The 12,412-nt window shown below is 45.6% G+C and overlaps 1 protein-coding gene across 1 annotated transcript in view; it reads right to left on the reverse strand.

Annotated features, from left to right (window-relative positions):
- Nucleotides 1–12,412, reverse strand: part of LOC115573181 (receptor-type tyrosine-protein phosphatase N2-like) — a 214,258-nt gene that overhangs the window by 22,200 nt on the left and 179,646 nt on the right. The window contains exons 16-19 of the mRNA XM_030403851.1: nt 12,143–12,216; nt 5,598–5,675; nt 2,979–3,098; nt 1,614–1,780 (exon numbers count right to left, since the gene is read on the reverse strand). Of these exons, the coding sequence (XP_030259711.1) occupies nt 1,614–1,780; nt 2,979–3,098; nt 5,598–5,675; nt 12,143–12,216 (439 nt within the window). The remainder of the gene's footprint in view (nt 1–1,613; nt 1,781–2,978; nt 3,099–5,597; nt 5,676–12,142; nt 12,217–12,412) is intronic.

A 12,412-nucleotide genomic window follows, 5' to 3' on the forward strand; every position in this document is an offset into this window, starting at 1 on the left:
TGAGGAAAGGCAATATTTCCTAACTGATGGTGGGTGGTGACGCCCACCAGACCTCTTTCATAATGGCTGTGACCACAAACTCTCACTCTTGATATCTCACCTAATTGATGTGCTCCAGCAGCTCGGCGACAGCGGGGCTATATATATATATATAAATATATAAAAATATAAAACCGAGTCGGGGTCTATCACAGTGAATCAGAGGAGAGGGGGCCCACCTAATAGGCAATACAGTATATCAGTTTAAAAGAGGTCGAAGGAGGTGGAGCGGCTATAAAGGCGCAGGAGATAAAGGATCGCTCCGGCAGAGTTCCCCCAATGCATCCTGAATTACACCGCTATCGACTGGAGGAAAAAAAAAAAAAAAAAGGGCAGGATGTTTGAGGATATATAGATATTTTCTCTGCCCGCATCTCAGGGTCACGAGTCAGAACTCCTGCAAGAAGTGAGAGGTTTGAAGTTATTACGCCGCCAGCGAGACACCGAAGCATTCAGAGCCGCTGTGGTGGTTTTTTTAGGGGATGGAGCGAGGACCTCCAGGACCTCCAGGACCTCCAGGACCTCCAGGACCTTCACTTTGTTTGTGTTTTAAAGGATAAAACTAAAACGTCCAAAAGTCCACACAGACACCGTCCCTCGCACATTCTCCTCGGCAGCCCTGCAGGTCTTTTCAGCAGCGGCTGCTTTAGAAAAGAAGCTAAAGAAACGGCACCCTTGAAAACTTAAGACGACTGCGGTGCATTTAAGGACATGTTTTGTAGGTTGAAACTTACACACCTGGCGCCCACATTTCTGCTTTTTGTGCTTCTGTTTCAGTCCGCGCTTGTGGACGGTCGTTACAGAGGAGGTTGTAAGGTTGTTCTTGCTACCAGAGGAGTGAATGCGCTGCCTGCAAGAATAGCTGTCGGGTTCACGGGCAAGTTCAGCAAAAGAATTCCAGTTTGTAGATGGAGAGATGAAGCTGCTGTCACACGGTTCTGAGGTCTTTTTCCTCACGTCTCTCTCTCTCTGAGTGGCCAGAAGCGAAGACAGTGAGGTAACCAGCGCCTCTGAGAAACCGACTGCAGTGTGTCTTTTTATTTTATTTTTTTTGTGCTCGTCTTCTTAAGTTCTGCTTTGGAAATGAATCCTGTTATCAAAGGACTCTTTCAAAAAGACTTTCGCAAGTTTCTTTAAGGCCTTCTAAAAACCTCAATGCCTCCACTATCAACATTAAAAGCAGGCTTTAGTACTTTATGCGTTTGAAAAGAGGAGTTCTAATAAAGGCGCTAAGTGAAACAGTAAAAAAAAAAAAGCCTTTGTTACCGGGCTGCTACGGAAAATATGTTAAAAACTCTGCGTGGGTGAAGAAGCGGTCTCGGTTAAATAAACTCTGGATTTGTTCGGGCATCATCAGAACGCAGTGGCGGGTCGCAGTCCTGTTGCAGGTTCTTTAAAGACACGTATCTCCTACCTCAACGTGCCAACAGCAGAGTCAGCACTGACAAGAACTACAGCACAGATCCGAAAAAAAAGAAATGGGGCAAGAAAGCAACTTCAAGACAAACAGGAAGTCTTCGTTAGGTTTTAAATGTTTTTTGTACAGATTTTTTAACTTAAAGCGTCTCGCCTACCTGCGGAAGTCGAGCAGCGTCCGGCTGGTCTCCGGGACGTTCTGGTTGAGCCAGGTGAGGAAGTGGAACTGAGTGACGGTCCGCGTCTCGTTGGTCTGCATGTTCTTCAGGTAGAAGCTGCGAACCAGGAAGTCGTCACACCAGATGTGTTCGGACACCAGGTTCACCTGCAAGGACACGCCAACGTACGATGAGCACGCGACAGCGAGACTCGTTAGCCGCCTAAGTCTTATTTGTGTTCCTGTTCATGCTGACTGAATCAAGAGTAATGAGGGTAAGATTTTAAAGGAACAGTTCACACTAAAAATCATAAACACTCGTTGTGCTACACTGCGAATCTATCCAGAGTTTTGGAGATATCAGCCGTAGAGATGTCTCTCAAACGTCTCTTTCCAGAAATCATCACTCAGCTACTGAAGATAATCTACAGACGGTGTTGTGAGCGTCCACTGCTAGCTTCTTCTGCTAGCTTAGTTAGCTCAGTGAGCTAGCCTCTCGTCCGTGAGAGCTTCCTTCAGCACGGCGATGCGAAAAAGAAAAAACAGTCCGTGTATGAAACTTCTCACAACAACGTCTATGGGTTATCATGATTAACTGGGATGCATTTGCAGGTAAATGTGAGCTATTTTACTCTCCATACTCAAAGATCAGAGACTTAAAGTGACATCTTAAAGGAATATTCCGGTGTAAATTAAATCCATGTACAAATTGGCATCTAACCTCCGCTAGCTTAGCTGGATTTCTACTGAAAAGCTGACTAAATTTACCACTCTTCTGCAGCAGCTTCCTGTTGACGGGAAGTCCCGACGAGTCGATTACCGAGTGCAGTAGAGTTCCGCGGCTCATGGATGAAAATGTATGATTATGACTCCATGGAAAAGCAATCAAAGTTCATATGTGTCTTACCTGCCAGTTTATAACAGTTATTATCGAGAGCAGACAGGGAAAAGAACGGAATTGAGCATTTCTAACCGCACTCGGTAATCGACTCGTCGGGACTTCCCCGACCCGGAAGCTGATGGAGGAGAGTTGAAATCTGTTTTTAGCTTCACAATAGAAATCCAGCTAAGCTAGCGGAGGTTAGATGCCCCGGACTATGTGCTGAGACCCTATTTGTACTGTTGCTGAAGTTTGGTGCTGTTCTGAGCATTATTTGTGGCTTTTTGGTGGCGGTTTATATTTGGATCCATTTACTGCAGTGTATTGTTGTCGTGCGGTCGTTTCTGAGGATGCTAAAACTCTGTAAATTAGCGGTCTGCTAACTTGATCTCTGGAGAGGGAGTCTAATACAGTTTCACGGTGATTTAGACCATGGATTAAACTTACACCGGAATATCCCTTTAAACAGCGACAGAGTAGGTTTACCTCGTAGATGTGATACAGGTTGGATCCCTCATCGGGCCAGTAGTGGTAGCACTGCTTCACCCCGCTCTCCACGAGAGGCGTCAGCATGACGATCACCACGCAGCCGTTCTCCCAAACCATCTGCAGACGGAACAAACACTCAGTGAGACCGCGTCAGGAAACACCGGAGCGACATCTCAGAAATCTACAATCAGATGAATCTAACGTCTGCAGTTTCTTTTCGGAGCCTTATGTTAGTTTATGTCCTTCAAAAAAAAAAAAAAAGTTTGAAAGCACTTTTCAGAGTCAGAGTCATGTTCTTAAAGTTGCTGCGAGCTTAATTTGGAAGGAGATCTTCTCATACGAAGCTGTCAACACCTCCCAGAGTCTGCTAACAGGAACACTGACATGTGTCCTCGCTCGCCCACGCGTTTCTTCTTTTTTTTTTCTGGATTTTGGTCCATAATCAGTTTCAAATCCATCGTGTTGGAAGGGTCTGCTTTTGGGGGGGCGGGGTGAAAATGAAATCTCAGTTAGAGACCGAGCGCTCCTCGACATGTTTACTGTGTCTCAAACTTTCGGGGAGGAAAAAAACTATAAGGAAGTCGCGGCAGGAGAAGTAATTGCTGTCGAGGCGGTTCCCCTCCCGCCCCCAGCTGGGTCGTTCCACACTGAGACCCGGCACGCGGTCGTATTTTTTTCCTGCTGGCAGTCATATTCTCACAGCCGGAGGGTGGGCCGGCTCTGGAGATCCATTTTCGACTCTGATCAGAGGTAACAGTCAGCCGTTAATGGAAGCCATAAAACAAAACCGCTCCCACATCATCGTCTTAGATAATCAAGATGGCCGCACCTGCCGCTCAGTCTGGAGCGCAGCCACACCTTGCCGGGAGATTTAACGGGAGTTAATTGCGGCGGGTTTTGAGTTACGGCACCTCCACGCGCCCTCCCTCCCTCCCTCCCCTCCCTCCCCTCGCCGTCCCAGCACCCACTGCTCTCCTTGATTGGTCTCGCGGATCTAAAGATGTGACGGTGCACTTCTTTGAGAAATGGTGTTAATTTGCTTCAGCTGACAGGGTGGGAACTCGGCCGGCGCTGGGAGGACGGAGCGCCCTCTTTTAAAAACCCGTTTGGTTTGTTAAAATGCAAATTTAATTGAAACTCTTATTTATCCTGGAGAAAAAAAAAAGAAGAAGTGAAGTGAACTGCACAGCGCTGCTCTTTCTCTAAAAGAGAGCTGGACAGTGTGAAGTTCGTCCTGTTGGAGACGATGTTCTGTAATGTGATGGATGAGGTTTAATAACTCTTGATAGTTAACCGGGTCACAACACAACAAGGAAGCCCGGATAGAACCTGAGTACAGACGTCAGGGAAGCAGAGAGAGGTCGCTTAATGAAGCTGAGATGAATCATGAACTCTCCGTCTCCTCCCTGGTTGATTATTTCCTGCATGTCTCCTGATTTATAATTTGTTCCCGTGTCAGGTATCAGAACCTGCAGTCCACTGCACCATCACCGACCCGCCTGCACGACCCGCATCTCTGCTTCCTCTAATCACCACAATTAAGCAGTTTGTGTGTTTCTATTCTCCTGCGTATTCGATCTGTATTAACTAACCGCACCGCAGAGTTTCACTCACACGAACGCGGTCGTATCGTTCAGCAAATTGCTCTAATTTTGAAAGGTTTTGAAACTTTTTACTTGAAGGAAAATCCGGCTTTAATTTGGCTTCTTTTGAAGCGTAGAAGAAAAGAAAAGCGATGTGAGGATAAAAGGAGCCAAAACAAAAATGACAGCGTTTTGAATGGATCACAACACATTTCACCGGCTCTCTGCGACACTGGCTCGAATCAGAACTCGCACATTTGCTGAACAGTTCGCTCTGAATGATCAGCCGGCAGAGAAAACGACAATTAAACAAAATAAATATAATGTGAAAAGAAAATGAATTACTGGCAATACAACGCTGATTTACTGCAGATTAAATGTTGTTTTTTTTTGGCTTTGAGTTTTCAATCTAAGGGATGTTTTTGTCTTTGGCTCGACGACAATAAAATATATGAGATGTATATTTGAAATTAGATGTTTATGTGACTTTATACAGTAACAGCAGCTGAGCGCCGAATCTACAGGAGACTTCTGTCGTTCCAGCCTGAAGGTAACCAGCTCCACTGGGAACGCAGCGCGGACACAACGTGTTTGACAAGGGGACGACCTTCCAGCACACACACACACACACACACACACACACACACACACACATCCTCCACACACACACATATACGCCTCGACTGGCTGGAATAACTTATCGATCCCGTGGTCTCAGATCCAAACCCAATCCAACATTTGGGACAGTGGGAAAAGTGTTTGCCGTCCCCCTGCATTAACAATGTGTGTGTGTGTGTGTGTGTGTGTGTGTGTGTGTGTGTGTGTGTGTGTGGTGGCAGAGAGGTGTTGCCGGGCAGCGAGCGTGATGGTGAAGGAGAGATTAATAAGGACATCCACCGAACAAGCTGGTCTCCCGCGCGGCTCGCTGCGCTAATAAAAATCAGCTAACTCTTGTTTAAGAGAGGGGAACGTATTGATTTTTGAGCGTGTGAGTGTGTGTGTGTGTGTGTGTGTGTGTGTGTGCGGTTCTTACCTGCCAGAAGTCTGCCACGGTGGAGGGCAGGGGGCCTTGAGTGGCGATGTAGGCGGGGTTCCTGGGGTCGTGATCCATCTGAGGAGGAGAGAGGGAGAAGGAAACAGAGCTGACGTCAGGTTGATACGGAAGTTAATTTCCTTTCTTTTCTTTTCTTTCTTACAAGATTCATGTTTGGTTTGTCTCGATTACTCAACTTGTGCTAATTCTGTCTCACGTTACATTTACAAGGACGGTGAGTAGGATGTGCCTTTTTTTTTTTTTTTTTAACGATGAACGGCAGACGGAGAGAAGAAGAAGAAGAAGAGAGGACGGTGAAACAAGAACTGACTCTACCCGGAGTATTAAAGGAGCAGTTCGCTCAAATATTAAAATTTGGTCATTATCTGCTCACTGGGGGGGTGACGAGATAATGACTGAATTTTAAATGTGTGTCAGTGGTGAAGTTTCTACTCTGTGAAACATTTCTGGGGCTTCACAGCAGAACTGAGTCGCTGGGGAGTTGTTTTAAAACATGAAACGGCGCCACACAGTTCACCCGACGTGATCCAACTGATCCCAAACTTATTTTAAAAGACGTTACTTGCCTCCTTTCTTAAAGCCGACATCTTCACTGTCTTCACTGCTAAAAGCGTTAGCATGCACTCCGTCTGAAGCGTTCGCACATGTGCACCAAATCAATTTGGGATCTCAGGCGCTTCCTGAAACTACAGAATCCACCTGACGACATGTACGAAGCCATTTTCATGTTTCTTTCCAGGAGGAAACTGTGTCGCCATGAGGTTCCGTTAACGTGCGCATGAGGCGACTGCGTTTTCTAAAGAGCCAGCTAATTATTTAAATAAAAAAAGCTTTTAACAACCTGCAGTCCTGAAGTGGGAGGAAAACTTTTCCAATATTACCTTCAAACTTTTCAGTGCTGTATTCCAACCTTGTTAAAGTTAATTAATTCAAACATAGTTAGTGTAGCAACTTCCAGAGAGTCGGACGACCTCAAAGGCAAAACTTTAAAAAAAAAGAAAAAATCAGGTTAAGTTCCCGTGCTGTTAATTTTTAATCAAAACTATTTGCTCGGTCGTCTTAACTCTTTAACTTTTCGACTAAAACCTTCCTTATTAAAGTCTGCGTTAGTCATGAGGGCATTCATCAACCATCTGTCCTGGGAAAGTCGGTCGGCACGATGAGTTTTTTCAAAGAAAACTTATAACAGAATGAGAATAAATGAGAGGGCAAAAGAAAAAACGCCTCATAAATAACAAATATAGCGGTGGAACAACCTGCGAGTGGTCAACGAGGACCACTTCACCTCAGCCGCTCAGCCGCTCAGGTGATTTAGTGCTCTGCAGCCTGTAATGAACCTCAGAGCGCCGTGAAATACGACACCCCACAAACGCGACATGCATCACCGCGACACCTCGCCGCATTTGTTCCTGTCAGTTTTTTTTCTTTTCCCCAAAACGACCCGCGGAAAGTTGCTCCGTTTTTTCCCCCGTGTTTCACTTCGTTCCTCGTCGTCACAGCTGGAGAGCGTCTTTGTGAGGGAGGTGAGAGTTTTTCAGCAACTTCCTTCTCCACATCCTCCACACTTAATGGAAATTACAGAGGAAGACGGCGTGGGCGTCGGGGAGCGAGCGAAGACAGGGAGACGGAACGTGAGGTGAATTTCTGCGGGGACGTGAGTGACACCCCTGCCTATTACCATGCAAATTGTACGGTAAATGTAATAATTGGCACGACCAATTTAGCTGGAAGCAATTACAGAGGGGAAGACAGATAATTTCTGGGGCTTTTTCTCTCACACGAAATTGTCTTTAATGTTCCTCTGCTCCCTTTTTTTATGAATGCCAGACAATAATGCACTTCTAATGAACTTAAAGTGTCGGAGAGGAAGGTGACAGGGCGGCGAGGGAGGCCGGAACTGCGTCACGGAGCAGGAAGTAGCTGGAGGGAGGAGAGCGCATGTTTGGGACCTTTCAGGTGTTTTTTTTTGCAGAGGGTCGGACCAACTTACAGAGCAGAACATGGCCGTAAGTATGTGGACACCCCCGTCTGGTCTTAATAATGATATTTTGGAGAATAGCGTGCCTACAACAACAATCTTGAACGCCATCTGAGAGCAAAATCTGCTGGGAATCAACCACATTTAGTGTAAAATCCTTTTCACACCTTTTCCCATCCTGCAAACTACACAACTACAGCTTCAGCAGCCCAAAATTGGTCTAAATCGGGACGAATCAAAATTTAACTTGCAGATGACAGTGTCGTGTTTTTGAAACAATGACAGAATGTCCTCGCGTCCAACCCGAGAGTGTGAAGACAAGGAGGAAAACATGTTTCATCTGGAAGGAATCTGAGAGAAATGACACAATGTCCCGTCTGATCCACGGCGCTGGTGTCCAGGAAATTAAAAGAGAAGGAGACGGAGAAACAAATTGGTGCTGAGAAATTAAGATGGACAAGAACGAGAGAGGGGTGGGAAAGAAAGAAAGAAAGAAAGAAAGAAAGAAAGAAAGGAAGAAAGAAAGAAAGAAAGAAAGAAAGAAAGATCTCTTTCGCTCTCCGTCTCCTTTTCAAAGTCTTTGGACACAAAATGCTTCCTGATGTCTCAAAGTGTCTCAACCCTGCCATTAACGACACCCCACGAGTGTGTGTGTGTGTGTGTGTGTGTGTGTGTGTGTGAGAGAGAGTGACACACACACACACACACACACACACACACACACACACACACACACACTAATGGGGGAACAAAAATGGAGGATGTGACAAGTGCAATTATCCACGTTATCGTCTTTTATGTCTTTACTTTGGAAGGAGTCTAATGTTTGTGTGTGTGTGTGTGTGTGTGTGTGTCTGTGTGTGTGTGTGTGTGTGTGTGTGTGTGTGTGATCACCACAACTCTGTCTGATGAAGTTTCGTGATGGAGCCGACTGTTACTACTGTCTGACACCTCAGTGGGGGCTGGCGCTGACAGTGTGTGTGTGTGTGTGTGTGTGTGTGTCTGTGTGTCTGTGTGTGTGTGTGTGTGTGTGTGTGTGTGTGGCTGCCAAACACAGAAATTTGCTGTAATTTTTACATATTTATTAAAATAATGATCTTGTTTCGGAGGTTTGATTTTTCTCAATATGTGCTCAACAATATTTATTTGCTGTAGAGAGAAAAAATACCCAGTAAAGTACACAAACAAGTACTGTAACATACACATCTGATGTACTTATACTTGTTCACTTTTAGTTACTGTTACTACAGTTTAGTGGGAAACATTTGACTTTGTGTGAAGGAGTTCTTGAAAAGTGGTCCACTTGATACTAAAGGAGGTTCAACAGACTCGGATGTTTTGTGATTCACCCCTAAAATACATCTACAGTATGTAGCTGTGTGTCAGTTCAGGGTCTGCATCCTCTGAAGGACTCGTCCTTTGCGGTCTTTGAAGGCGAGTCCTTCAGAGCTTGTTAACCTCGTCAGCCGTTGTTAAATGTGACGGTCTACTTTGGAGCATTTCCTGGTTGCGTCACCAGATGTTTTACCCTTACGCCACGATTTCTGCTGCCCAGGCCCGCGAAAGTGACGATCTACGCCACGTGATGTTTCCATTTTCTCTCTCTCTTTCTTCTTTTTCTGGCGCGCAAAGAGTCTTGGGATATGTGAAGCCACGAAGGATCGTAGCGGTGCATCCTCCAGACACAGGGAAAAGAAGGAGCATCTGGAGGAGCCTTTGGATTGGGACAGCCGTCATGCGGCGTTGTGACTTAATTCTCCTTCAAATGCTCCTCCGTTGCCCTGGAGACGAAGGCAGCGTTATCAGCTGTCCTCACCAATCATCCTGAAGAGACACCGAGGTGAACGAGCTCCTTTTCACACTTTGAATCCTAACCATCCGCGGCATTCGCTGAGTACATCCACTGTCTGTCAGTGTACAGAAACAGACCATTAAACTTTATTTCTGATCTACTGGTCACAGTCTGGTAGAGTTTAAGCTCAGAAAGCCTCAGAAAGATGGATGCCGTCCACGTTATGCGTCTTCTTCGACGGCGTCTCTAACCCACGACACGACACATGGAGACTGATTCAACAGGTGAACCACAGGACGTCATTCCCGCCAGATTTTCCAACTCCCTCCCTCAAAGTTTCCCTCAAACTTGGACCGACTTCACTCCCGTCAGCAGCCATAACCACATAATTCATTTATAACTACATTTCAGCGGTGTGAATCTGGAAGGAACACCTGCTGAAAGTCCTTTAAAGTCTTACAGTCGGATCTCTTGTTCTCCAGGTGAAGTCATTCGGACATGAAAACTGTCATTTTTTGCAACATTATCTCCTGAAACTCATTAAGAGACGTCTTAATAAGTCGTTTTTTCTCTGTAATATGGCGCTTTACAGTGAATAGAGAGGACACAGTTTGACCTGCAGCCTTTTCCACTTTCTTCAGTTCGGCTCTTTTAAATTCCCAATCAAAGAAAGTCAATTTAACCGTCAATAAAAAGGTGTGAGGAGGATTTTAAAGGCAGCGCTATCAGCACACGACATGCATCCGAATGAGTGTGTGTGTGTGTGACGCGTGACTGAGTCGTACCTGAGTGATTGATTGTGTGTGTGAGGAAACTATTGAGTCTGTTTTAGACTAACTGTGAGTGTTAAAGGAGAAAGAGAGAGTGATTGATTGTGTCTGTGAGTAAGTTTGTGCTACTGTGTTATTATGTGTGTGTGTCGGACAGTTAACGCAGGTTGTGTTTTTAACAAAACAAGAAAAAAAAAGCACCAAAATCTGTATAAAAGGATGAATATATAACTAGCTGGGCTGTTATTTGATGTTTCGTTTGTGTTTCAAACTAGCAAAAAGTTTAAAGTTGGTCTGAAAATGTTTGTTCATCTGCTGATTTCTTTTGATTTGATTCTTTCGACCTCTTAATTGATCTCTCTACACCTGAGTTAGTGAGACTTTTTTCACTGTATTTTTGCATCTGCACAGGACGACCAATCACATCATCCGGCCGCTGTGACCTCACTGAGGTCTGCGGAGGGAAATCTGACTTACAGCAACTCGCAGGAAGATAAGACGCGGACGTGTGGGGTTCTTCTTTCTTTCTTTCTTACTGATATTTCTAATCATTTTGAACATATAGTAGTCCTTGAATGTGGATGAAAAAGTCTATTTTTACTTAAAATATGAGCGTTTTGTTGTGTTGTGATGTTTTAAAACCAAAAGAAACAAAACAAATATTCTCTACTCCTTAAATTCTGACGCTGTGGGTTAGCTGCCGGCCTGATGTACCAACCCAAAGCGTCAGTCTATGAATGGATGCTGGTGGAGATAAAACGTTTCTCCAATGCGATATCCAATCCATCTACCTTTGAGCAACGGAATAAGAAGATGTTTTGGACAGGCGACTGAAACGGGAAAAGATCCCGAACATCTCGTGCTTTCTCGTCGTCTTTCCCTTCAAATCGCGGGTGAGAAATCAAACTGTCGGCAGCAGAGGTTCTTTAAATAACCTCGACGTGTCGCCGTACATTCGTATACGTTCTGTGATTGTGTGGGAGGAGAGAGAGTAACATATGTATGCACGACAGGATCTGTGTTTTCGGTGTGTGTTTCTGCATGTCTGTGTGGGCGTCTGCAGGATGTCGTGCGTGTGTGTGTGAGCGTGCATGTGTGTGTGTGAGCGTGCATGTGTGTGTGAGCGTGCATGTGTGTGTGAGCGTGCATGTGTGTGTGTGAGCGTGCATGCTTCTGCATCAAAGTGTGTTTCACGTGGGGTGTGTGTGTGCACGATGCAGCTGTTTTTGCATTTTTTGCGTGTTTGTGGCATTTGACAGTGTTGCTCCTTTGTTCCTGTATAGTTCTGATTCCTTCTCACACACACACTCTCTCTCTCTCTCACACACACACACACACACACATGAACGCACACACTCAGCTACATCTTGGTGTGACGCCCAGATTTGAAATGCATAGCGTTTCTGTTGCTTTTAATGGAATACCACTGTATCCGCCTTGGGGGGAAACACAGACCTACTATTCCAACACTGGTTTCCAAATTGATACACTCACTTACTGAACGCACGCGGCTCTTTTCTTCATCCCGTCTCCTTCCTACGGGCTGTTTCCTTTTTTTTTTTGCTGTTTAAATCCGCGCTGCGCCGGGGAAAGGCCTCGGCGAGTTGCGCGCACCGTAACAGTAAACACAAACTAGTGTCAAATTAGCATAACCCAAGGTCAGAAACAATCATTTCCCAAGACCCCACAGATCAATTCTGTTTTCACAAACGGGAAGCGAGGCGAGAGGCGCGTGCACGTCCTTTCCCACGCCTTCCCCCCCTCCCCGAGCGAATACTCGCCCGGGGTGTTTGCTGTGTTACAACCATTAATATTCATGGCGCAGAACATACACACTAGCGTGAAGCTAAGCAAGCGTTGCATCAAAATTTATATTGTACAACGGTAGGCTGCCTTTGTTCCCGTGACGCCCCCGCGGGGACCGTGGGAGCCCGGAGCATCGGCGGCGTGGAGCGCAGAGTTAGAATGCAGAGGGTGTACTCACGATCGGGCTGGCGTTGATGTAGTCAGAGTTGCCTTGGCTGTTCTCCACCTTCAAGGTGATTCGGGAGTGATCATCTGGAAACACAAACGGAGGAATTCAGCACATTTTGTCTCAGGAATGCAGGAGCTCGGCAGGTTCGTCACATGCATTGTAATTAGGTGTTTCTCTGCATATTGTCGAGTGTACGAGACTCTCAGTGGAGCCTTGGCGTACATTTCCACGACCGAAAGAGTTTATTATCCTTTGGTTTCTCAAGATTTTCATCTCAGA

The sequence above is a fragment of the Sparus aurata genome, chromosome 21 (assembly GCF_900880675.1).
Source record: "Sparus aurata chromosome 21, fSpaAur1.1, whole genome shotgun sequence".
NCBI lineage: Eukaryota > Metazoa > Chordata > Actinopteri > Spariformes > Sparidae > Sparus > Sparus aurata.